The sequence below is a fragment of the Platichthys flesus genome, chromosome 14 (assembly GCF_949316205.1).
Source record: "Platichthys flesus chromosome 14, fPlaFle2.1, whole genome shotgun sequence".
In the NCBI taxonomy this organism is placed as follows: domain Eukaryota; kingdom Metazoa; phylum Chordata; class Actinopteri; order Pleuronectiformes; family Pleuronectidae; genus Platichthys; species Platichthys flesus.
In genome coordinates this window covers 16,925,224-16,953,219 of record NC_084958.1, presented here as the reverse complement: position 1 = coordinate 16,953,219, position 27,996 = coordinate 16,925,224, and the positions used below count along the sequence as shown (strand labels likewise).

The window sequence follows — 27,996 nt, the reverse complement described above, 5'->3', positions numbered from 1 at the left end:
CAATGTCTGGATCAGATTCCTGTAAACACTTAACCTCAACAATGATATCTGATTACATAGCAGGAAGGCCTTTGTGCTTCAGTTACTGCTCTTCTATCAAAAGGTGGGCCTCAGACACCCTCCCAGCAGACTAGGGATATGAACTGAAGACCTTCTGGTCAGTTTCCATTTCCTTCCCAACCCATCTGCTGTTGTAGCAAAGGGGAAAACCCTCAGTGACTGTGTTTTAGAAGTTGATTTAGTCTCTCAGTGAAACTGTTTGGGTTTTATGTTTTGGTCTAAAATGTGCAAATACATTATCGTAGAGAAGAAACTGACTTATTATTATTATTTTATTTATATGTTAGCCTCTCCTTCACACTCACAATGCCCTGCAGGTGCAATATGCTGCCATAACCTTTAGGAGCAATCTATTATGGGCTTCATGGGATTCATTGACATTGTCTTACCCTCCAAAACTTTGATAAATGACAGGACCCTTGGATCAAATTGACAACAATGCAATATATGCATACCCCAACTACTGAGTTACACCCACTTTATTCAAAGTGTTCATTTTTAAGGAAATATGCATGATCTTAAAGTACGCATCGGCTGATAATGTTTTGAGTAATCGTTTTCATATATTCCTACATATATTTAAAACCCTCTAGTGATCACCTTGTCAAGAAACCTAGAAGCAGAATGAATTGAACGTTTATTCAATTGAATGACTTTCAACTATAATGACTCAATAATTGTTCAAGCAATACACAGGTCTCGTTAAATACGTTATATGCTAACGAAAGACCATTGGGCCCCTGAAGAATGAAACCACACATCATATAATTTAAAAATTCATTTATTATTTCAGAGATTTTTCGCCTTTGTTATACAAAGATGTTAAATAACTTAAATACATTCTTACCAGTCATTTGTGATCTGTTTATACCTACAAGCTATACACATGAGGTAGAGGAAAAATAATTTAGGGTTCCCATAAGACATGAATAAGTGAACATGGACAAAGCTTTGTTGGTGTAGTATCACCACAAAGGGTGATGTGTTTGTATCTTTCCTTTACCAGCACAGCACAAATCCTAACAAAAGGTACATGTACACGTAAAGTGATCCAAAGGTGAGTATAAACCAGTCCACACTGATGTGATCGTCAACATGATCAGGTGATGCTATACGACATGGCCAACATTACAGAGCCAGTCTTCTCACAAAATATAATATTGTTGGTGAGTGTTGAATTAGTTTGAATACTTACAGTAATGTCTCATGATTGTGTGAATGAAAGAAAACTTGAGGGGAGTTGATTGTGAATTTGTCAGGATTTGTTAGTGCTTAGATAACAGCAAACGTTGAGATATGACAGGAAATATGTTCAAAGTTACACTGCTTCTTGAAGCCTCCACCCCAAAAAGAACAAACACCCAAAAGGAAAACACAGTAAAAAATACAGGATATAAAATCAATTTAGACTTTGACGTTATTTACACTAAACACATGCTCATAATATATTTAAAAATAATTTATCTTTTTTTTTTCTCTACAAAATAGAATTTTTTACATGATCCACTGACGACTAAACAGTGCAGAGTTTTGGATTTGAGAATATGGACGACTGTGACGACTAAAAACCAACTGGCTGCTGCATCATGCTCCCCAGGAGAGATTTTTGTCCTATGTACAATCTATAAACAAACTAAAAATGCACTCAGTGTGCAATTGGTATTCCTGTCATGCCTGTTTTGAATCCATTCAATAGTAGAGTGAGGAGCGGAGTGTGTATGTGCGTGTTAGTGTGTGTGTGGAGAGTGCACACACCAGAAGCTGTGGGAAGCAGGCATTTATGCTTCGAGCCTCTGCATAGCTATTATGGTTTCCATGTAGCGTGCAAAGTTCTATGTATATGTTTTGACCAGTCTTTATTTGGCATGCCTCCTCATATCAAAATGCTTGGAATTCACCTCTTCAGGACAAATAAGCTAAGCGAGGCTTGTTTCCTGAAGCGTTATTTTGCCGTAGGGGATGATGGTTTGATTTCAGATATCGTGATAATCATCTTTAAACACTAATCCAGCTGTTTAGCCATTTTTAAGGATGTTTGGCATAATGCTAGATTGCTGTACAATCTGTTAACTTCTTGTCAAAGTTTCTCAATTTCTGTTTCAATTGCTTGTGAGAGATGAACATGTGCCTCACTTTTGTCTCTATACCACAGGAGAAAAAAAACTTTTTTATTTACAATTTCCAAAAACAAGTCTGCACTGCACTGTATCTATAAATACAGACCTTTAAATACTTTAAAAGGGCTTCAGTGCGTGAATGGCGCTATAATACAAAGCTGGGTCCCTCACTCAGTAGTTAATTCACACCCATTGAAAACAAGGCATCTAAGGTTGTATATCTTATAGCATATAACATAATTTTCTGAGAAAATAATGAAACATTGTCAGCATTTGTGAGTGCAGAGGCCTTTCTGGTAAAATTAAACCTTCGACTTGATGGTAATGTCTTTGAAATTCTTGGAAACTTTGGGAGAAATAATCCTATTTCCTTCGATCCTTAGATTTGTATGAAAAAGAAGTGCCACTATTGCATTCGTCAGGTTATTACGAAAATACAGCTAGCAGCCAGTTAGCTTAGCCTAGCATAAAGAGTGGGAATGGCGGGAAACATCTTGTAGAGCTCACACATTTGTTTAAATTGTAAATAAAGTAAACCTAAGTAATACGTTGTAGTTTTACAGGACATTGCCTTATAAGGCTCAGTTATGGTCAATGGTAGATTCATATATGAGTACAGTCAAAACCTTCTGCAGCCAATAGTTTAAACAAGATGAGCATTACACAGAAAGACATTTTCACAATGGCAGAACTTTTTTGGGAGGGACTTTGCGAGTTGGTACGAAACTATGGCGTATGCAGAGGGAAGAACAGTATAAATGTATATTATCACAACCTCCTCCACCTGCGACATGCTTGTTGTTGTTTTGATAAACTCGACTCTGCAATGCCCTCTAGTGGATGTATTGCTAAATAACCATGCCAATGTATAGGACGCATGGAAGTATGTGGGCGGTGAGAATTACATTGTTTGAAACAGCAAAATCTTTTTTCATGAGTATGAGTTGTTTGTTTATGTTCCTTAATTGTAAACTAAGCTAATTGGCTGCTACCTATAGCTTTATATTCACCAAGCAGACATGAAAGTGGTATCAATCATCATAGTAAGAAAGACACACGTTCGTTTGGCAACATATCAACTTTGAAATGTCTCTAGTTGCACAACATGTATTGTGTTGAGCAATTCTGCAGTTACCCCATACTGTTTGGACTGGCCCGAGCAGGTTCTGCTGTACATACGACACATCTACATGTTGAATATGGCTCAATCAATCTGTGGCAGCTAAAGAAGAAAGAAGGATGTGAAATGGGAGGGGGGCTACATTCCTCTAGTTTTCCACAGTTTTCTTTACAACTTCAAAGTATTCAAAGTTTAACAAAAAAGAAAGTCCTTTTAAGTAGATTTAAGCTCTGCAGAGCTCCACAACTTTTGATCTAAGTCCCACATGGACCGCTCGCTGGTCAAGTGATCACCTGCTGCAATGGTGTTGGCTATAATAAGAAGGCCATTGTCATCTCCAACTTGGAAATTGTTCATATTTGCACTATTTCTCTCTATTTTATCCAAATAGTCATAGTGGTTTAAGTAATTCCCTGGACACTGGTTTGCTCAAGGCCGAGATTAGCCTAAACTTTCTGGTTTAGTTTTTTATTTTATGAATTTACTAACAACTTCATATTATCTTACAAAAAAATAGATTTTTCTTATTCTTCCTGTGAAGGAGTAGTCCCAAAGGATCTATAAATTATCCACAGCAAGAAAACAGAGGTGTGCTGCTTTCCAAAGGGCCTTGTCAACATGAATCAAGAAAATTAAAACGAGTGAAAGCACACAAACAACATACATTTGTGTGGTTAGTGGTTTGTTTTAACATAGTTAGATAAGTGGCTTGTATATATAATTACAATAAAACTGAATTTATGTACAAACATATGCAAACACAAAATATGTGTTAGTGTAGATATGTGCGTGTAGAGTACATCTTACACCCTGTCTTATTTTCGCAGTCTCTGAATATGGTTTTCATTGCCATAAAAGTCGTCATTCCAACCCCCCACCCCTTTTGTTATCTATCACATTCTCACATACACACAAATGTAAAAATTGACGAACACACAGACAAACATACACACCCTTCTTCTTGGGGCTGGGCCCCAGGAATCAGTCTGTTGGTGTTAATGTCCTTGAACTGGATTGCTACTTTGTTTTTTCAGTCTGTTTTCTCGAGTGAAATTGCAATGGATTTTTTGTATTAGGAAAATAAAAGCTATATCTTTTCAAGGCAACACTGTGACAAAAAGCTTGAGATGTTGACCCAGTTGTCTGAGGAGGTTTTTAATTTTGCAAACCCCAGACACAGGGGACACAGGACCTCTGAACCCCCACCCACCGAAATCCCTCAAAGTGCTTATTGCTTCTCCATCGGCTCGCTCCTATTTGTTTGTTCAGACACTGTTCTGACAGTGGAAGCAAAACCTTGTTTGAGAACAAAACAACCACTCCTCTTCAATGTGACCATCTTTGACTTGCTCCACTGGGACTGACAGGCTACTGGTTTACCCTTTGCAGGTATACACCTCTTCTCTCTGTGTGCACTGCTTGCATTCGACGTAGCAGCACCAGCGCACCTGGCACTGGCAGGGCCTGGTCACCTCCCTACTTTGAGTGTTGTGGCCTCGCCCGCAGCAGATTGCTTCGCAGTTCTTATCCTTGTAGCACTTGCGGGCTGCTGTACCCGACGAGTACTTGCTGGGTCTACAGAAACTGGGCGAGTCCTCGATGTGGAGCAGGTCCATAGTGCGAGGGATCTGATCGTTTAGGCCAGGCAGGGGCAGTGGCTGTTGCGGCTGCTGTTGCTGCTGCTGCTGCTGCTGCTGCTGTTGCTGCTGTTGCTGCTGCTGGCTCCGTCCTGTGGAGATCTCTCCCTCCCCAGTGGCCTCGTTGGTGGAGCTGCCAACTTTGACAGACGTCTCGTAGCGCTGCTTCAGCTGCTTGCCGATCTCGTGGAAGGGCTGGAGCTGTCGCCAGCAGGTCTGGACGGTGCAGGAGCCAGAGACGCCGTGGCATTTGCAGGTGGTCTCCACTCCAGCCTTGATTACCTGGTTCGGAGGCAAAGCAATGAGCATTAAACCATAAGAATCACTGAAGGTATATAATGAAAGCTATAGTTTAATGAGCTTTTGTTTAGTAAGCAGCTGTTCAAAGAGCCAAATTACCCAAATATGCTCATAAGTAGATTATAAGGGATATAAAGCACTAGTTGAGGAAGAAAATTGATATAATGTTGTTTTTAATATCATAATAAAAGGGGAGAATCTGAGGCCCTAGAGCTTATTGCTTTTGAACTAAAAGAGAACAATACAACATTTTGTGTGAGGCTTCATATATAAAAGTCAGTGAATAATAGCGGGTGGGAGGGATGATTGTGTTATGATGAACCATGGATGTCGTTTTGATTAAACTCAATTACTGTTATTATGATAAGTGAGGGGAGGAAATAGCTTGAAAGCAACCACATATAGACGAAACATTCAGGAAGCCAAGTGCTGGGCACTGATCTTGTGCTTTGACTGTTCATTTGTTTTCTAAACCCAGGGTTAGGGATTAGTAGTTAAGGTTAGGGTAAATTGATCAACCCATTTTCTTAGTCTACTATTTACATAATAACAGAGATTAAGTCATGCCAACATTCTGAAAGAGAAAATAATAGCAAAGAAAGTCATCTCTTATTGAAAATCATATATAATTGCAAACAAAACATGAAGATTATCAGCGTAAAAGACCACTACACGATTTTTTTTAAGCGTCTTGACCGCTTGAGTTTCACTTAAGCATAAACCACAATGTGGAAAGCAGAGGGCGTTCAAAAAAATCAATCTCTATAACATGTTGTCTTTGAAGGGACTTGGATAGCACCGGCAGTTATTTTCTTACACTGTGCATATTCATCACTCCAGCAGGTTAAGAAAATTGGGTAGGTCAGCTTTTAAAATATTGGGGATGCAGAGCCTTGCACATTCCAGTTTTGTCCTCCATATGGGAAATCATCCTGAATGAATGTGGTACACCTCACGTAGTGTGTAAATCACCACAAAAATTAGCCCTAACCCTAAAAATGTCTTATATCAGAAATAGAACTCTCCAGATAGATTGGATTTTGGAGAGCCAAGTCGAAAAGGAAGAGCCTGCATTGCTCTTTAGGGAGAGTTTTGTGTCTCCTAACATTTGGGAAGTGTGCCTCTGCCATAATTCACTTTGAAAGCCAACATGAAAATGGCTACCCTCTGAGAAAAGCCGAGTAAAAGTAAAAGCTTCCAGACCTTTCGTTTGTTTTGGCTTGACGGATTAAGACCAGTTCCTTCTTTTTATTTTACTTGTGATTATATTTTAAGATGAAAAAACCCATATTTGCTCACCACAAACAATGGCTGAATTGTGCCAGAGCACAGGCTAGAGTAGGTGCCTATCTAATCAGAGAGACAAAACCAAATATTGACAAATGAACACTTTTACATTTTGTCAAATTTACACTATCAATTACCTTAAATCTGTTTCTTTTTTCCACAGCTTTAATGACGATGATTTAGAACTGAATAGTTGTTCTTCTGGAGTTTCAGTCTCCTGAGATGTCAATTGAGTAATTCTATCAGAATCGTTCTGCTGTGGGCATATTCAATTCTTCTGAGGTCTTTCTACTGACTACGTTTTTTGGACAGTGTTTTGTCTTGGACAGCGGACCTTTAACAGCACCGTGATGTTTAAAGTCCAGCAGTACAAAAGCAGAATCACAGATACGGTAGCACTTTATATCCGGGACAAGGCTCACAATGAATTGGCCCTTCATGCTGCTGTTTGTCCACATAGTTGCACGGTGTGCAGACAGTATTGTATTATCGCAGTTTTCCCACAGTGCAGCCGATTCATGTGAACGACATTTCTGTTCAAATATTGTCTGCGACTCTAAGTGAACTCTGGCCCTGTTTGAATTGGTTTCTTTATTATTGTGTCCTGGTTAGACTCGGCCGTGCATGTTTGGTTTCACTTGTGAAAACTATTACTCAAAGGCAGAATAAGGTGACGGTTGTAATTATTGAGTAATCATTTTTCTTTCTCTAGGATGTGACTCATTTCAAACATCCCTGATAATATTTGTCTGCCCCACTTGAATTAAGTAAAAGTTTAAAAGAAGAAATACTCATGCAGTCAAAGGTACAGACGAACTATGATAATCAATGATGGGTTGAATGGAGCATTTATAGAAATGGGGGGTAAACCAACAATTTACTATGGCACATCCGTAAGTTGGTGCACTCACAAAAGACAAATGAAGCATCAATGGACAGAATCAAGAGAAATTCTGACTTTCTGTCCCTGGTATAGATTAAGCCATCGGTTCCCATGAGTCAAGTCCAATATTCCCTTCAGTTTTAGCTTCTCTCAAATCCCAACAGAAAACTCTTTAGCAACACAGTACACTGTGGTCATCAGCAGTCTTTCACGTTCTCTGTTTGTGATTGAATACTAGGAAGGTAGCACACACCATTGCCAACAACACAGGGGCCACGAAGCCAAAACCCCGTAGCTGTGCACTGTAACAAAAGAAAATACCTTCCGTCTCCCTAATGCATCCAATCAGTGGATGGTGCCAAATTCCACTCCCCCTTCCAGCTCCACACCACCTGCTTTCCCGTAAAAAACACCCAACATCCGAGAAGGTTTGTTTGCCTTTTTGTCTATTCTTTCCTCTTCCGCCTCTTTTACTTTTAAAACCCCAGTTATGAATCTAGAGCTATAAAGTTAAACAAGAGGCTGTGGTTAGTTTTAGTTAAATCACTTGCCATGTGTTTGTCTTAAAATGCCCTGGCTTAATATTTAATAAAATCGACCTTACCTTCATGCCCACATTTGTGTTATGCATGTCCACGCGTGCGCGTAGGTCCTTATTGGAGCGTTTGCCAAGGAAGTCCTTGACAAACTTGTTGGCGTATTTGAGGTTGTCTCCGCAGCCTCCCCACTGCCATGCCTTGCGATTTTCCAAGTCCGGGGCCTCGTCACACGTGCAGCGCTCCATGCGTCCTGCGCTGCAAGCTTTGGCCATCGCATGGGTTAGACCCGCTGAGGAGATGGCATACAGGAAGCCTGTCTCTTTAAATCCTACAGACGCATAAAGAGCAGAGAGAGACAAAGGCGAAATTAGGAAGAAGTATGAGCTTTACGTTTGGAGTGCCATTTATGCTTTAACTCTGAAATTACATTTTCATCTGCCCATACCTCTCTTTAGTATATTGGCGCGGTGGCGCCCCTCTAAGGTGCAGTTCCACCTCTCAAAGCGAAATTGATACTGGCATTCTAGGGCGCTCATGGTGATGGCCTCTCTCAGGGTCTCCGCCACGCCCGGGTCTCGTCTGCACATCCTGCGCTGCTTCTTTTCCAGTTTGAGCCGGTCGCACAGCTTGTAGTGGGCCCTGCCCATGCTTTCCTCTGGGAGAGAGTTCAGTGGCAGGATAGACAACGGTTCATTACCTGTCAACCTGGAGGAAAGAGAACACAGACAGAGGCCGGTCAGTTCAAACAGCCCACAGGGAGGGAGTGGATCCATCTTGATAAAGTATCTAATAAAGTTCCGGATGCTGAGCTTCCTGGATAAACAACTTACAAAGCGTTGCAAAGATATACTACATAAATAGCTTGGGAGGCACAGCTGGGGAATATAATGCTCAAAAGTTTGGTTAATGTTCCAATGAATTCAGCTGTTCAGTGGTTAATGTTCAGGGGAATTCAACATTTGAGATTGAGATCAACCACTAGCGCAGGTGTGTCTGTGTATAGAGCAAATTCTCAGCAGAGGTGGAAGAGTTCTTTCTTTCCATGACATTACAGACACTGTTTTGTCTCTCGATCAAGTCTCAGAACCAGCGGCTCACTGCCCACACTGTTGTGAAGATTATGATTTGTACATTATGACTGATACCTCATTCTGCTAGTATGGGGGCATATTTCAAACAATGGCATGGAGCGACCGTGACAGTCACACCACATGCAAGTGAAACAGTAGCCAGCGGATACTTGGTCTAATATTTACATCATATCCCGTGGGGGGGGGGGGGGGGGGGGGGGGGGGTGTCACTCAGTTGTGTAGATTTAAACATGGATCACACAGTGGGATTTACACGCTCATTATAGAATCCCCATAACAAAAGTCCAGTATTCAGGGTCTTAAAGCTGGAATCCATTTGAAATATAACAAGCAGAAGCTTCACTTCTAAACATGGTATAGAGAACATGTGGTGGACGTGCGCTCCTTTCCTCAGTTTATTTAAGGGAAGCACATATAACACACAAAGCGGGAACTGCCACTTTGCTGGCAAAATAGACGACCAGTGTTCTGAGGTTGTGATGGGGAAAACAGAGCATTACTTTCATAAACACACACAGGGGACACGACTGTCAGCCTGTGACCATTTTGGTCGCACCAACTGACAGGATTGGCACCGTAGTTGTTCATTATGTGTAATTTCTGGCCTCCTTTACACCCTTAAAGTGAAACTGAAGAATAAATGGATTTACAGAAGTCACAAAAGTCCTCGGGCCAACGCGTCTCTGCAGACAGACTCTGGACGTTTAAAGGACACTTTGGTCCAGGGATTGACTCCTGGCTTAATGCCACATGGAGGAAACACAGCATGTTGACCTTCTACATCTGTCCTGGGTTGTTGTGATTTTCATCCTTGTAAAGCAAAGGTTAAAACCTGGATCTTTGTTGCGAATGTCTCACTATTACAGAACATGAAAAGACCTAGGAAACATTTTGAGTTTGCATACGTCTTATGCTAACTATTTGAAATGAATACAAAAAGTCCTGTTTATTATAATATAAAAAATGCATTGGCATGGGACTGCAGTCCATCCCTTCATGAGTGTGAGAAGTGTCTATATAGCCAACTAAATAAAAAACACGACTGTGACAGCAAACCTGGCTCGTTCGTTCAAACAGTCGAGGGTGCAAAAGAAGTGACTCGATGGTATTTATGTAAAGGTGTGGAGCAGCTGCTGAATTCCCACACCAGTCTAGTAAATGCACCAGAAGTGTTGATCGGTGATCTACTTTACTTACAGTACATTACTTCATGGCTGCTTTGCGCAGGAGATTCTGTCACCACTCACGTTCACTTCAGCCGCTCGCAGAAGGTCGCGGGAGTTCTCCAACAAGAGATTTGTTTTATTAAGTCCAATAACTGACTGAAATGTTTCCCTTCGAGTCTTCAGTTTCATACCGATGGACTTAATAGTTCACATATGTGACGCGATATTGTCTTTGCAGCGCGCTCGCCGCCCGGTCGAGAATCTGAGCGCTCGAATCAAAGAGGAGGCGTCAGGATTTGCTTTCGGATTGGGTCAAATGGTTTCCTCTTTACAAAGCGTGTCGGCCTTTCTTTAAATCCTCTGACAGCTATGAATTTCCAAATGGAAACCTGGCAAGCCGTGCCTTGATGGAGATTGTTCTCCCAAAACACTTAAAGAAAATAAAATGTATGGTTTGAGGTGGAGGGAGAAGCGCACACACAATGCAAAATGTCCCTCTCTGAATAATTTTCCATTTAATTGTTTCATGCTTTGTTAAAAACCGCTGCGCTAACAACGCCAAGGAAACGTGTGCAAAGTGCCAAAGCAAACAATTCAAGCTGACCCAGTAGGTTACATGTGACTGACAGTCGTTCCACAACATTTCTCTGGTAAGCAAGCAACCGGGGAATGAATGATGGCGCCACGTGGAGAACCCGCCTAAAGTCCATTTGAAACAACAGACTCCCAGAAAAATTCAAGGTACTTTTCAAATCCGCACCAAACCAGGAAACGGTTCACTAATGTGGACATCTGTAGATCTACAAATATTAGTCTAAAATGTGTTTTCCCTCGACACCAACAACATGACGCACACAGGCCTCTGTCAGACATGGCTAGTAGCACGTATCAGCGTCAAATCTGCTAAAAGCCCACATGCCTGCCAAAACAAAGGCAGGTTCGAGTGACAGGCCTCAACCGACTGTGTGACGTCTGCCTGGCGGAGACAAAAAGCTGGTCTGAGCGCAGCTGGAGCGAGGCCAAAGATGACACGACACTGATCGCTCTGCTACTGTCTATGCAGCTTATTTTTTTTTTTTGCACAAAGGCATATTTCTGGCTGGTTGCACAGAAAGCCAGAGGGCCAAGTGTGGAGAGGGAGAGATTTGAGAGCGGAGAAACACTTCTTCACGCCTTCTGAGGAGACACTATTTGCTCTTGTTTATGTTTCCACTGTTGTGGCAGAGCCGGTCACTAACTATCACAGATACACAGTGTGATGGTATTTATTCTCTTCTCTCCACTAAGTGCAGGTTTGGATGTAAATCCTGCCTCTTTAATTCAAATCTGCAGACGATTAAAGATGCTATTTTCGGTGGATGTACGACTGGGAGCCCTGTTGTCACATCATAGGGTCACACATTCCAGAATATCACTGTGCTGTTTGCAGAACAATGAACTCATTCAACTTCTCTTAGAGGAAAACAGAACTGAAAAACACAGCAGTGGTTGAATCGGAAAAAATCATCGCAAATCTGAACTTGAAATTTTTGGTCAAGTGGAAGTTATTAGTATTGTGTTTCGACCATAAACACTTTTATGTGGTAAAATGGAAACAATTTACAAATGTAATTTCTGACAAAGCAGTGAAGCGCAATGATTTAAAAATGTGCAGCCCCACTTTCTAACAAGGAAAAACATTTTACAAGGATTTATAATCTGTGACTAAAGGATTTGTTGGATCAGTTATAAGTTATTAATCAGAAAAACATTGGGCTTGCCACTTTGATGAATTGTCTATCCATTGACTCCTCCATTATTACACAAACATTAAGAACACCTTGATGTATACAAAGAATAAACACAATCCAATGGGATTTCCTCAACCTGGCAACTCCCTAACTGATCTATAAGGCATTAAGAAATTATATAAACTATAAAATAACCACGTGTGCACAGGCGCCTCCGCAGTATCTCACCCATGCAGAATCAGAAAGTAATACCATGTAACTTTGTGTTTTCATATCATGGACCATTTTCTGTGGGTGTTTGTGTTTGAGGTGTCGGCACAGCAACCCCAGTTACACGTGGACCCCAGCACCAACATATAAAAACTCCTTATTATCCTACGTGAGGTGGGATTCTGGCTGATGTTTGCTCAGCTTTCCTTTCCATTCACACACTTGCCTCCACACACATGCTCTCGCAGATATCACCAACCCACTCGCACGCTGCGCCTCCTCCACTGTCCTTCACTTAGTAACGCTGACGTTTGTTTGGTCCTTTCTCTCGACCTGTCAGCGCCTCCCATCGCCTGTGATATTTACTTTATATACATTTTCCAATGAGGCAGGTTGAGTGAAAATGCCTCATTTCACATAGCGGGGCCATGGAGTCAATCTCTCAGGAGAATCATTGACTAGCACTTAACTTGGCCGTCATCGGTCCTTCTCTGGCTTTACATTACTGTCCTGGATGTTACACTTAGCTGCTGAATCTCATTGTGCTCCACCGATTTGTGTGCAAAGAGTCAAGAAGGGAAATAACAGTTGAATTAACACATGATCGATCTTGCTTTAACTTTCTTGGCCTAGATGTTGTTCTTATTGTGATATTCATACACTCACTGTCCTTTATTACTAAGTTCTGCACTAAACCTTACCAACAAAGAAATAGGTACTTGTGTTGGTGTTTTATATCTTTGTATAAAAATTGTTCCTGCAGGTTAGGGTTAGGTTTTTTTTGGGGGGGGGGAGACTGAAACTGTCAACTTAAAATCTAGAAAACTGTTAATGTGACCTGACCCTGAAATAATGATAATGGATAATACGTTGGTGGTTTTGATTTTCAACTATTCATACAAGGAAGCAAAAAGTCCAATATGATGTCAAATTTAATAATTTGACATTTCCAAGGCAAAATCTCTTTTTGAAGTTCCAGCCGTTAAAATATAATTTTATCCTATAATACTACAATATGTTACCCAAGCAACCTTTCCTCTTGGACTCGTTCGTTTTCAAACAGCCAGAAAGTCATGAACACAGCAAAGCAGCAAATGTTTTCATGTTTTTCAGACAGTGTCTGTTTATCATTTCCACCCCACCAGACTTAACAGGTGCTGGCTCGGTTTGCGTGTGCAGTTGCCATATGCACATGTGTGCATGTGCGTGTGTGTGTCTATGTGAGGGTGCATGCATGTGCATATGAGCACTTACAACCTTAAGTCAACACCTACGACAGTCAGTCGTGGCTGAACGCGCCCGAGCAGAAGGAGCAACAAAAGCCCCAGTTTCTCCATGAGCCTGAACTTGCAGGTTGTGTGGTCTGGTGTCTCCTAGATCGCAACCACCACCCCTCCTCCTCCTCCTCCCTCGCTCTCCTTCTTTTCCCCCTCCTCCTCTTCTTCTCTGAACAGCCCCTATTCCCACTGGTCAATTACTCTAAACGAATGCCAATCATTCCGACCAGCTGTTGGCTCAAAACAAAGGCTCCTCTAGACAAAACCTCCGCTCTGTGAATGTAACCTACACGAGACAGAGACGGACATGAGCATGTGTCCGGGAACAGTTTGACTGACAAAAGACAAACTACTCTGCTCACCTGAAGGTTTAAGGAGGAAAACATCTAAGTATTATGCATTAAGTCAAACATGGAGTTTTTGTAGGAAATCAAACTCTGCTGTTCTCTCATTCAATTTTTTTCAACCTGCTTTCACAGCACTTAAAATGCTCGTTTTTGGGGAGGGGTGGAAGTGACTTTTGTTTTTCTAAGAAATGTTGGATGAACTTCAGACCACCCTGCCATGGTCCCATCTGGTGTACCACGGCCCAGGCCATGCCAGAGGTTGTAGGAATGCGAGTCTGTGTGGTGTTCTCCCTCTGGCCCACTCTGACTATGGCTGACAATGTTCTCCGCAGCTTTAATATTTGAAGAAACCATGAATCAGTGTCCAGCGGCTCTCTGGTACTAAAGGCCTCCAGGCTATAGCACACCTCTGAGAAGTTTATCCAGGGGAACACGGAAAAAACCACCCTGCTCAGAAGTCAGACGTTTTCTCCATAGTGACACTGTTCATTCTTCAACTCATTAAAGCCAGAAATAGGGCAAAGAGTAAACGATTATGTATGAGGCTAAGATAAGATTAGTGGCTGGTTGAAAGCACTGGGTGTTGTGACTTCTCCTACAAGCTGTGACTGACACAGTACAGTAACATGACAAAACGACTTTGAAAACAAAGTGGTACGGGCCCGGGGACTTAGTAAGTCATTATTAGTTGACTAATGAGCCTTTCTGCACAGTGGGAATGTCAAGCAATGTTTAGAAGCACTGTGAAGGGGGAAAGTCCGCTATCGTGTATGACTTAACAGGATATGACCCAGAGATGTGTCATCTGCCGTCCCTTCTGGTCACTTACAACCCACGGAGCCTGCGTCAGACTACTCCCACTAATTAAGTGATGGGGTCAAGTTCCTGGACATGTCCTCTCTTGAGAACGATATGATGCATTGGACACAGTTTCTTATAAATCTGTGTTTTCTCACTCAACAGAGAAAGCTCTTGCTTTTTCGACTCACAACAAAAGCAGGCGAGAAAGTTACTGTTCAACCTAATTTTTTAATCCATAGCCATGAAAGCGAGCGCTGGTAGCTGAGCAGCAGGGACTACGGGACCCGGGTTTGGGAAAGTGAGTGTGGTGCAAGGTAAGAGGTTTAACTGCTATGTGAGAACTCAAGGCTTCTAAGGTCAGCAGCTCAGTTATAGTCACTTTGTGACTGGCACAGATTGGGCGCGCAGCGGTGGCCTCATGACTCCCCTGTTCTAGCCTACGCCATGGCACAGAGCAGCCCTGTACCAGCGCACCGACGCACCAAACACGTTCAGGCACACATACTGTACTCCACTCTCACCGGTTTCCCACATGTTGACACAAGACCCAGACTACGGCTGTTTGGGGGGTGAGCTGTAAACTTTGTGCATTTCTAAACAGTGGATATTTGCATGTGTTCAGAGACTGGAAAGGACAGGTTTGTCCTGCAGCACTTGGGGGGGGGAGGAACTTCTCGAAATAAACCAAGCACACGGAGTCAAACCACAAATTTCAAAACAAAACAGTGGCTGTTTTTGAACCGCTCATGCCTCAGTACCTGCAATTGGCTGCGTTTATTCGATTTATTCCTTAAAAAACCTACAGAACTCACATGCACATGCAGAACTTACTGTTTTTAAGCCGTGACAGTAATTTTGATTCTTGACAAGCCAACAGCAGCAGAAACTAATGTCGTGCAAATGGTTAATTTTTGACACGGCACTCAAACTCCTCCAGGGCTGATTGCAGCAGAGAACTTCATGTCCAGACACATCCATGTCAGTCTGAATCTGTCCAATCTCAAACTATTGCTCGGGGCTTAGGGATAATTGGGCCTTTAGGGGCAAACCTAGAGCATGACTGATACTGGATTTGGTTGATGGTTATCTGTGAATTAGTAATAGATAATAGATAGATAATTTTGTTTCTATTTTTGAGATGTTTGAGATTCAAATTTCCATATTACCCCATGTATTCTTTCTGCCCTATGTTCTATTCATATCAGCACATATCAAACATCCTTTACCTGATAACCATACAGCTGTTGCCTTCTTATATAAGTGTGTGTCAGTCGAGGCTCCCATTACATCATCTTCATGTAAGATGAAGTGAATTATAGGTGCAATCATGGTGAAACTTCCGCTCAGTCTTTTTTAAATCAAACATCTCTGCAAACAGGTGCATGAGACTCAAGACCTATATTTAATGTTGGCTGCTGCAAAATTGAACTCATTCAATTGCAAACGTCTCCTTGAGTTTCTCGACATGTGGAAATGTCAAGTACCATGTCTCTCCTGTCCCAACATAACCAGGCAGAGAGAACTCGGCTGTGGTCAAGAATGGAAAACACAGGACACGGCGGTCTGGCTAACGAGCATCATCTCATCGATGTCCGACCGCTGAAAGTATCTTGAGTCTATATTCGTTTTCCTGTTTTTGCAAATTACCCATGTCTCCAGCTCCATCTGCAAAGATCATCATGCGTGCAGTTTGGCCAACACGAGTTTCCTTTAATGGGAGTTTCCCTCCCATATCTCTCACTATCCACCGACCATGTTCACAGCTGACTGGAGGGACTGAGTGTCTGTTGTCCTTTAAAATAATCTATAATGTCGGCATACTGATGGGACCAGAACTATAAGCACTGTGTTGTGATGTGAGCAGGCCAAACACATTTAAAAAAAACATCTCTTCTTCATATTTATTCAGTGAAATCCTTTTATTACACAATATGATTCCACATCAACCCTCTACAGAGACTCTAACCTTCATAACAAACCTTTCTGATGATTTAATGTGTAAAGTAAACCGTAACACTATGCATCAATCAGTGTTTTATACTGCTCTGTGCACAGAGGTGAATTTTTGCTCTGTAAGCGAACACACTTTGAACATGTCAGGTCTGTTGACCACAAATAAGCATACTTGGCTGCCTTTGGATTTGATGTTTTCACATTTCATTTCCCACTCTCCTTCTGTTACACATAAAGGTTGAAAAGTGCTGATTGAGGATCGTCCTGCACACCCAGAAGACACTGCACCACCCGGTGGCATCCATGGGAACAGCAGGCTTCTGCAGACAGATGTCAGCGAGCAGAGCACTCAAAGCAAAGCTCGGCTTAGCTCAAAAACTGGATATATCAAACAGAAATATAAAGAAAACAAGCCTGCGTCTTTTCATAGGTCTGTTGTCTAAGCCTGCAGGTTTGCATGATCTCACCACGCTGCAAGGTCGCAGCACCATTGCTGAGAGAATCCTATCTTCTGGGCTCTTGGTAAAATGATACCCTATGAGGTGTGGCTGGGGCCACAGGATATCCTATGAAGTTGGGAAATCCCTCTATCAATGGCGCTCCCCGCCCTGCTGCACGTCAGGGCTAATCAGTCCTTAAGGCCTGGTAATGAGACGCCCGCCACCACTGTCTGCCAGGCAACGCCGGCCTGAGTCCGCGCTAACTCTGCTGCTCCTAATGAGTGGTAATCACCCAGCAGCTCCCCACAAACCACTGTAGGGATGCCGGCACGCACATGAGGCAGGCAAACCAGAAGACAGGGGGGGGGGGGGGGGGGTAGTGAGAGAAGGGAACCAAAGGACATGTTTACACAGAGCCGCTTAAAAAAACAACTTGTAACATTTCAGGGCTGCGCTGAAGAAACGAGGCTGCTTTAAAAAGCTTTAAAACACTCCGCTGTTTGATACACACCAGGAACTAATTCGGCGCGGTGATAAAATCCATTTACAGCTGCGTACTGAAAAGAGGAATCAGCCCCCATCAGTAAATTTACACACATCCCATTTGTTATCCTGTTGTTTTTGGCGCGCTGCCTCACTTAATGGAGCGCTGGAAACTAGAGAAGTATCTGAAAGGACACCAGCTCCTCGGGATCAGACTGATCACACAGTGTTTTGGGATATTTGTCATAAAAAAAATAACCTCAATAGGAGCTTTCTCCGGACGCTGTGGTGCCTCAGTGATTGGTCAATTCTAGTTGCGTGTCTGTGGGCAACCTTCCTGTATATGTCGCAAATGAGTGAAATAAAAAAAACTCTTGACTCAGTGTTAGGACTAACATTCATCTCAGTTTACTAGACCACAGAATGACATGCCTTTTTACCGAAACCAAACTTTTCAACAAGAGTTGTCAGACTGCACTCTCAGCTGTGATGGGGTCAACTGAGAAAACAAATCATTTCCTTCCTCCTTCCAGCTTTTACCCCAGATCTCCTCGAGGTGCTCCGGCTCAGCCCTGAAGTCAGGTAGAGAAAGCCGGACGAACATCTCCCGTCTAAACTCTAATGATAACGGATTTAGCAGAACCAGCACCTGCCACAACAGGCTGAGGGAGAGAAAATGAGCGTTCACATTCTTGTGGCAAAGGATGACAATTTAAGCGAGTGCTCGACTACGCCAGGAATCCCACCCCACCCTCGGCCTGCGCAGACTATGGGCACGAGAGATTGTGTTTATGTTACACTTACGCTCCACCGCACTTTGGAAATTGGGTATGCAACATTGACCCTCTATTTTGAGTAAATCAGTACCCAGGAGGCCCTAGGATGCCTTGTGCTCATGGAATATTTATTTGAACAGGTTTGTGTTTGTATGCGCCGCAGTCAAAGCCGCGCGGGACTGTGCCGGAGAGTCACCGGTGTCGAGTTTCTGGGAAGTTGGCCGCAGGGCAGTCACATTTTGTATCTGTGTCACCTGTGCAGGCTCTTTCAGTAAACGCTCCGGGCTCCTCAACTGCAAATCATTCACTGACACTCAATCACATTCCCCTCTCTGCGGAACCGCAAGTCGGGAGTATCGTGATTCCACATGTCGTCCCTGCGCTGCACAGGCCACAGATAGAGACCAGACGGGAAAAATGACAACAAGTGCTAACTGAATAAGTAAATATGCATTACCATTAGGACCATTAAGGCCAGTGTGAGCGCCAATTTGGCACAACAACTGTAATACAAACTGCCTGCCAAGGTTGACACTGCAGCAGGGAGGAAGACAGAAACAGAGATTGAGGATTGTTGGTTGTTCATCTAACGCAACTTTGGAGCTGCATTGAAACCAAAGACAGAGGCCTGGACGGAGAAAGAACTTCGTATATGCACGAGCATTACAGATGATGACGTTTCGCTGTGAAGGGCTGTGATGTTTCCAGCATGCAGAGCTATTACAGGTGCCACACAGCATGTTTGCATCACCCAGTTTCCAAAGATGAGTGCCAACACTTTGGTGCAACACCCAAGAGAACAACATTTACCCAGAGATGTGAGAAACTGGGTGTAGCTACGAATGATCTGGTTTATTCACACAGTTTGATGTCTAGAGTCCTTGTGTGTTTTGACCGCCCTTTTAAAAAAAAATAACCTGAAGAAAGTTAGACCCTTGTCAACTGGTGGGCAGGTCTGACACACCGGTGTTAGGGGGCCCTCAGGGGACAGTGCTCTCTTACAGGTTCACAACAGGTCTCCCAGATCACCTAACACTCCTGGATCCTGCTCAACACCCATACCTATAAATCTGACTCTGCTGGAAAGTCCTCGAGTGTCATCACTCCGCATACAGCCATTTGTCTCCTTGCGCTTCACTAACAACACCCATCAACACCGATGCACTGGGGAAAGAGGCTGCTTCTGTTAAGTACACGATACCACTCTGACAGTTTTAAATGTACAGTCCCCCCCCCCCCCTCCCCCTCCAGGTGAAACATTGGCTGACCTCATCTGAGTGACCTTGGCCTCCCTGTGCCGAGACTGTTGTCAGACAGAAAGTAAAACTGACGGGAGCACCTCATGTGGGCAGACAGACTGGAGTTCAGTGCCACTCTGAAGAGGAGGAGGTCATAGTGGGCTACACCTAGAATCCAAGGCGTTTCCTGGGAATAACTTTTAGAAATCTACACCCCGGTGCTATGTCTAAATTAAACACTATTATGTTATATGACATGATTCATGAAAAGCTGAAGAAAAAAGAAAAAAAAAACTTAAGATTAATTCCCCAACACGTGTTCCAAAGTGTTTTTTAAACTTGATGGAGGCAGCAGAAAAACCCCCGCCGGAGTTGTATGATATGTTTATGCTGGATGGGGGAATTTTCTGTGCAAGCTGAGCAGACGTTTCGGCCACCACCAGTTCAGTTCAGTCGGATCGCTTTATTGTTACCAGCTGTGGAGTCTGGGGCAAATACACTCACCTTTTTCTGCACGGCTGTTTTCAGAGTCGACTTAAGGATAGGATTTTACTCTGAGCACAATAATCGGACGACCCGCTACCTGCCAGTCAAACGTGCCAGGGCTGTTCCACGGGGCACGCCGGCTCACTTGTCAAGGGGAAAGAACTGGAACCATCTACCTTTAATATATGTTGTGTCAATAGGCTACAGTTATAGATACTTTCTGGCACTGCCTTTCACAGAAAAAGGAACAGTCAGCAGCTTTCGCGAGGCCAAGTCATGTGCAGACAACCTGCTGCAGCGCCCAGCTGTTAGGCCGCTGCACGCTGCGAAACCGCTGCCAAGTGGCACCGCACTGACCCGCAGAGACTAAAAGGTTAAAACGTGCCTTTAATAAATGCCTGTTGTTTGTCTTTCAAGAAAGTAGGGAAGATTTAAGAAAATACGTCACAATTTGGAACGTTTAAAGAGTTAAAAGTGAAAAAGTTGTTACCGGCTTTGTAATTCAGGAACCAATCAACCAATCACATGCAATCATCTGTGTCTTAATGTCAGTCCTTACCCGAAATATGCTGCGGCTGGTCCAGGCAAGTGGAGAAGATGCACTATAACTGTGAATGATAACCATCCCAGGAGTAGGTGTCCATCCAGCATTTTGCTGCGGCTCCAGGGCAGATCATTTCGTTTCTCCTGAGTAGCTGTGTAAAATCCTGTGCTCAATGTTCAACACTTCTTATAGAGAGAGGCGCTGCACTGCTCCTCCCATCAGCACAGGGAGAGAGAGAGGGAGAGAGAGAGAGAGAGAGAGAGAGAGAGAGAGAGAGAGGAGGGGGTGGAGAGCTGAACTGATTCACAATTCACTTTCAGATAAATATAAATCATCTGTGATTTATGATTGGCATGTGGGTGTTTTCGGGCACTACACCAGACTGAGGTCAATGTGAGGCCTTTCACTGTGTGATAGAGTTTATTTCAAGAAAATCCAGCTTTCATTCATTCGGCTTGATTGACTGGACAAGTAGCATAATGAAGCAACACCAGTCTACTTGGTTTGCCCTATAGGAATGTAGCTAAGTTTCCATAACTGGCTCAGACTGTTTGTGTGTATATGCTTCATGTATTGCAGGTTAATAACATCTTCTAAAGGTGAGGTTTGAGGACAGTTAAGCTGTCACATATAAAAACGTAGATGAATTAATAGAATATGATGCATTGTTTTAGAATGAACTAAACTCAATTTGCAAAAGTAAAATGTGCGGATGCATCAGTAATAACAAGCCAATGACATTAAGTACTCGTGGGCCATTTTTCTGCATGGCCAGCACTTTTAATACCACATGTAGAAAAAAAAAATGTTGCTCCCACAGTAAGTAAGATTTTGAATATATGTTATTTTATATCTCCACTTTCACTTAGATAAAGTATCTGGATAATTCTTCCACCACTTGTGCAACAAATGGAAATATATAAAGTTCAACCTGCGCCTGTGTTGACTTCATCTGTCAACAATATATCACAAGCTGCAGTGTCGAAGATTCTGGTCAGAGATTGTCTGTTAAGTGAAATATCAGTCTGGTCTTGCCTCCTGCGAGAGTTCTTCCAAACCACATGCGCTGAGATGAGTTCAGCTGCAGTTCACATGGAAGAAAGAAAATTAGTCCGCCAATATAACTTGAGGCGATTCCACACGAATGAGAACTGAAGGCAAAAACCTTTAATCACTTTGCAAAATATCATATTGAGCAACATAAATCAATTGGCAAACTGGTCGGGAAATCTGAACCTTTTGACAGGTCTGCTCTTGAAAAAATATTTACTCAACCTACGCATATCCATTGCGTAAGATTTTGAGTTTACTAAAAAGTTCTGCTATTGTCAAAGAAAATCTTTTCCAATGTGCCACCTGAAAAAAGAATTGACTTATTTGTTTTATCAAGATGAAAGTTTGTAAAATACAAACAATCATAAATCACACACTTGTTGGATTAAACTCTGGCTAATTCTAAGTTTTTTCACTTTTAATTTATTATTTTAAGACTTAGCAGATGTTAAAATTGCAATGCTTGACAGTGATATTTACAGATTTCAGTCATAGATTTGTTGACAAAAGTTGATCTCCTGTTTGTAATGAATACCAACAAACTGTTTCCCAGCACAGAATGTCTTTAGTCGGGGACAACCCGACCTAACTCCTGTGTAAACTCAGTGGCCACGCTCGTATGTGACATCTTTTGTGTCCGTACACACCTAGATTTCTGGCACATGCGGAGGGAGAGGTATCTGAAGTTGGGAAGAGTCCAGGTTTTCTCAGCTGTACCTGGAGAGTGCTCCCGTGCCAGGATTCAGTATGAGGTCTATTCATTCCCGATCTCAAACAATATCCAGGCCGTTTGCCGCAGATCACAAACAGCCCCAGACGGGCCAAGTGGCTTCACACGCAGCCAAGTTTCTACTTACTGTGTGTAAGCAATACAGCAACACACAATAGGAGATTAAAGTGTGCAGGCGTGATGATTACAGTGGCGTGTTTCACATGAAAAGGGATCTCTGATGATCGTTCCCATAAACATCTCCCCGGCCAGTTCCTTGAAAGTGGTTGAATGGCTTGTAGCTCAAGCGGAAAATATAAGGCTATAGCCAGTGGCCAATAAGCTTAGCTTAGCACTAAGACTGGAAACAGGGGTAAACAATAGACTGCATATAAAAGATTGACAACATGAACGTTCCCCAAAAGTAAAGCCAAATCGTATAGGTCACCCCCTGGTGGCTGGCTGCAGAATGGGTCATGAATCCTGTCTCCTCCATGTTAGCAAATGGGACATGGACCAAAGTAAAGAGAGACACGTCATCCATATTTTTATAAATTCTAAAGTGGTAAACATCTTGACTGAAGCTGTCAGATTGTTAGAAGGTCCACCTGTTTATAGCCCTAAAACTCACTAATTTATACTTTGTACATTGTTTGTTAAATTTATACAATCATTTCTGTGGATTAAACAAACAAGCTGTTTATTTATCCGTAGTGCTGCTGGTGTTTCTCCGTTATCTTCGAACATAACTACTTGGCCTGTCTCCCTGTGTTTCTAGTGTTTATGTTAAGCTTAGCTAAAATGCTTCTGGGTGTAGCTTCATATTAGAAATAGTTATATAGAGCCAGTCCTTTCTTCGAACTCTCTGCCAGAAGGCAATTTAGTGAATTTCCCAAAAATGTCAAACTCTTCCTTTTAAATTTCATATGTAAACAAAATGCTTCTCAACTGTTTCCAGGCGGAATCATAGATACATATTTGCGTAGAGGATTGGGCAAACCAGTCACAGCTGAGTTTACAAGTCTTACACATTTGCTCTTTGCATGATTTCCCTTTTGGTGCCTGATATCATTTTAGCATGAACACAGGTGAGCACATGAAAGCCCAGGAATGTGCTTTTTCAACATTATAAGCCTGTCAGTCATTCCCAAAGGGCAGTTATTCAAAAGCTTATCGGCCCCCAGTAAGGGCCTTGCTTCTTAATAACACCTGGTTTTAAGGAGATCAGCGGGAGGGTTTGTCAGTACATGACAAGAATGGACGCTAATCCCATGCAATACCCACTGGTCCTGCATGTCTCTTGAGTGGGATAATTGATTCCCACACCCTTCTTGAAACCCTCTCGCCCCCTCTCCTCAGACCCGGCAACTGAGAAAACAGAGCTTGTTCACATGGTGTCGAGGGAATGGGAACAAAAGCGTGTTTTTTACTCCTGTGAGGGTTGGACTGAGGGCTGTCATGAGTGTTGTAGGTGGTAGTAGAAATTTGTTTGGTAATGGACACTAATCTCTTTAGGCTGTCAGGAGTGCTTCTTTCCCTGCTGTTGAAGATACCTTACCTTCAGCTACCATTTTGTGCCTCTCAGATTCTCTACCATGCAAATGCAAGTGAAAAATAAAGCATTTTGGATGTAAATATGACAGATCGCCCTGAACACAGACATATCAGGTATCCATGAGAAAGTCACCCTTGAGGAAAGTCAACTTGCTTCTGCTCCATGTGTGACTGGAATACCCAGTTCAGATTAGAGCGTTAGCCTGCAGTGTTACATTTCTTCGCAATTACAATGAGGTTCCTCTGGGCATTGAGGTTAGTCTGTGCACTGACTATTTAAATGAGGTGGAATGTGCTGTAGGACTTGATGGAGTTGAAGGTATTTTCCTTAAAATGAGCAATGTCCTAAAATGCATTTTATAACGTTTCAATGATTAAGCGATCCACAAAGATGTGTGATTAATTTAAAACAAGACAGATTTTATCTCAATGAATGTTAAGCAAAAAAATGTGGGTTGTATTTTATACAAGAGCAAAGTTTAGATTCATCATTCCATCTTCTTGGAGTCTTATGTATTAGCCTTGGTCTGACCTTGTCTTGATATCATATCCCTGGAGAGGAATGTAAATCATATCCATCCAATCCCAACCCAGTTACCACCAAACTCAACGTTCTCATCACCCCTACTCCGCTGCAGAGCCACATGATCTTTTCCATGTACCAGACATAATTTGTGGCTTAGGTTTGGAGGCTGACGGTGCGTCTGCGCCACTCTGCTGTTTCAGGCGTCGGGGTGCAACATGTGCAGCATTTCTCAGGACTGCTCAGGAAAAGTCTGTCTTCGGGGGCAGGAGAGGTAGCTGTTGTCTTTTAAAAGCCTCACTACAACCACCGTCAGCCTCCTTCCCCTGGTTTTACCATGTCTTCAAAAGTCAATGGAGATTAAAGGAGATTAAAGAAGGAGGGCAAGGTGCAAAAAAAATGAAATCCCAACAAGAAAGTCACCAAATTAAGATGCAATACAAAGAGCTCTTGCCTAAACGCGTCTCCTTTCACTTCGTGTGCAGAAACCAAAACAGTAGTTGCAGTTTAAAGTAGAAGCACCTTGCTATCAAAAATACAGAGGAACTTAATCCCAGTGCTTTATTTGTGGCATGTAACCTATAGTCCGCGCACATTTTCTAGTGAAGTGTTATGACACACTTGAGCCAAATTGCGTGTGAGCATGTCGTGGCTTGTCTGTTCTTGAGTGTTTAAGGAGGCACATCTAAGCTGCTGCTGTATAACTATGGGAGGAAACACGTAATACCATCAATGCAAGGTGAAATTTATGGTTTGGTGGTTTGCTGGAGCGAAATTCTCAAAAAAGTCTTGACAAGGTCAAACTTTATTGGAAAAAATATGTTTCCCAAGGTAATTTGTTTTATTTAAGTTTGTTTCGTCAATGTTTTCATCCCATTGGCAGCCAATAGCTATGCTCATTCATGCATTCATTACATTTCATGTCTTGCAAAAATTATATCAACATATGACATTGATTTCATTCCACAGACTACTACCACAGGTCTTTTATTTCCACAGCCTCATGACACAATGCAGTCTTTAGTTTCCCAGCAACCTGTGAAACACCCAGCGTGAATGGTGTTTACAGAATCGCAATTTTCTATTTTCCCTTGAACAAACATGGCAGTTCATCCAGGTTGGCTTCATTTCGTTGGACTAAGCATCTGCAATGACAACGCCGTCTCAACAGTGAAAGTAGTGACATGCAGAGGAGTTGGGGCCAGGAAAGTACAGGTTGCTTTACGCAGACAGAAGATATGGTAGATTCACTGTATATAGAATGGGTCATGGTCTTGACCAACAGGTGGTGATGATGGAATGGTATGATCTGCTTTGCCTAGCATTAACACAACAAGACAGAGTCCAGCTGAGCAGCTGTGGTCTGTGCAGCCTCCCTCTCAGCCAATCGCGACCTGGGATGACCTAGAGAAAAATGTCATCGTGAGGAAGAGTCCAGAGAAGAAGAGGAGGCCAGAGGAAGGTGGAGAAATGGAGCTTTTCTCTTTGTCTCAGCGGTTGATAAAAAACACAGCTCCCTGATATGACATCGAGGGCTGTTCCTCTGATTAATGCTGCATTGCTTCTTCTTGTTTTCTGGCTTCACCCCGCTGGTAAACTGCGTGACCTCAGAACTAACACGACTATCTGAGTCCCTCCAAGGAAAAACCTTGTGACCAGAGAGTCCTTCCACAGATTGTTTAAGACCTCAGTTGCAGAGAAAATGAGACTTTACAGAATACACAGGATTTTAGGTCTTTGGGCGTATCTATACGTTTCCCATGCAATTAGATACTAGTTATCATTTTTTTCTCTTTAACTTCTTTCAGATATTACTGTAGCTTTGGATACTGATTTAGAGCACATTTTGGTGGATAGAAGGAACTATAAACCTTTCAGGATCCATCCTACGTTTGGAGTACCACAGGGATCTGTACTTGGTCCTTTACTATTGTCTATCTGCATGTTAATTTTTGCATTTATATAATTCTCACACCCTCCGCTCTTTTAATTCAAATTATCTCATAACGTATATCAATTAAACTCGAATATATCAGACTTTTTTATCAGATGAACAGATTCTCTTGGTCTTAAATAAGCCTCATCATAGGATATCTTTCGACAACAAAGTTTACTCTGACCTTTATTCAAGCACTGCTTCCAATTATTTCCAAAATGTGATCTTTTCTCTCTGCATGATTCATATACCTATCATCAAACGCTGATTTCAACTCTGCTAAACATTTAGCCTCATTCTCAGCTAAAGTGCTCTGCAGTGACGTGCCATAGACATGATGTGAGCTGGACTGATTACATTACGATTTGGAAGTAGTCTCCCATGATTTGTCTTATCAGAAGCCTTTTTACACCCTGTATTACCAAGAGGCGAGTACGCGAGATAGGGACGTCAACGCTTGGGGTATTGCCCATCCTGATGATAAAGGCAAAGCAGAGGCCGACCCATTGCTTTGTTTCCCATGTCTGGAAACTGACGGACAAGTAAAAGGGGGGAAGTGATGAGTTATTTCAAGGTGTGAGCCTGTGGGGTGGGTTGCGTCTTATTCAGGCACAACTGTCCTCCCTTTCTCTTGGGCAGATAATAGCTCCGATAGAGTTGGCAATACAAAGGGAAGCATCATTGTTTATAAGTCCTGCTTCTGTTTCCCATTGAATACGTGATTGTTTGCAGTTTTCATTTACAGACAATAACATTGACAGTGACAATACATCCGAATAGATTGAGTGGGAAAGCGTGAGCGAGATTTTAGATTCTCACAACACTATGATCAGTGTTAACATAAGGTCATGATGAAAACCTTATCAGAGATATGAAGTTGTGAGTGTTTTTTAAAAAAAATCTCATGAACAATAAATGATTTACAGGATTAATTAAAGTTCAACATTGAACACGATAAGATAAGATGAACTTTAATAATCCCTTTGGGAGAAATGTGTATCAACATAGCAGCAGCAGGCTATGGACCAGATAAGTATTCAGTTTTACAGGAGGTGTAGTAGTTGTATTGCTTATGACTTTGAGCAAAAGCTGCATGTATTTTAAAGAAATAATGTATATAAAAGTGATTTGTAGTTTTACACTTTGTGTTAATGTATTCCTGTGTGAATAAATCAGCATTTCCCTATCTTGTATGAACTATATGTTGTTAGTTGTATTTTATCAGTATCGTTGAAACTATATATTATCAATCCATGGCAATGCTGACATCTAGTGGTGCTGCCTCATTTGTACACAACAGAGATCTGTCACTGTTCAGTTCTGTGTAGCTGCTTTCATCAAGTCTTTCATACGATTTGTTGCAACTTATTTAGACACGTACAGCAAATGCATGAATGAGCTTTAACAGCTGCGTGGCAAATATTCGTGGAAAGCCCAGTGAAGTAATGTGATTGGTTCAATATTTGTGTACAGCATGATGTTAGTGTGGCTGCGTTGTGTCAAACACAGGGAGTCTGACTGAGGCCTGTGTTGAAGAGCAATGTCAAGGCTCACATGTCGAGCATGACTCGGTGCTAACGACATTTCGCTGAGTGACATCATCATCGCAGTGAGGTCACCGGTGGCACACAGAGGTGCCATGATGACCTTCTGTTTGCTCAGAGTGAAAAGCGGCTGGGAAGTACAGCAGAGACAAGAGCGGTGCCGGTGCATGAAATGAACATGGAACAGGAACA

The 27,996-nt window shown here is 42.4% G+C and overlaps 1 protein-coding gene across 1 annotated transcript; it reads right to left on the bottom strand.

Annotated features, from left to right (window-relative positions):
• Positions 1-825: 825 nt before the first annotated feature.
• On the bottom strand, positions 826-20,651 carry wnt9a (wingless-type MMTV integration site family, member 9A). Its single transcript, XM_062404351.1, has 4 exons — positions 20,501-20,651; positions 8,389-8,648; positions 8,009-8,271; positions 826-5,216 (listed from the first exon to the last, which is right to left on the bottom strand). Exons 1-4 carry the CDS (start codon positions 20,590-20,592, stop codon positions 4,674-4,676), a joined length of 1,158 nt encoding a protein of 385 aa, XP_062260335.1. The 5' UTR covers positions 20,593-20,651; the 3' UTR covers positions 826-4,673.
• Positions 20,652-27,996: the final 7,345 nt, after the last annotated feature.

Excerpts from the sequence above, each read along its gene's own strand:
- wnt9a (XM_062404351.1), bottom strand. The coding sequence starts at position 20,592 with ATGCTGGATGGACACCTACTCCTGGGATGGTTATCATTCACAGTTATA. Across the intron at positions 8,649-20,500 it reads CCAGCCGCAGCATATTTCGG|GTTGACAGGTAATGAACCGT; the intron begins GTAAGGACTGAC and ends TCTTTCCTCCAG. Across the intron at positions 8,272-8,388 it reads CGCCAATATACTAAAGAGAG|GATTTAAAGAGACAGGCTTC; the intron begins GTATGGGCAGAT and ends ATGCGTCTGTAG.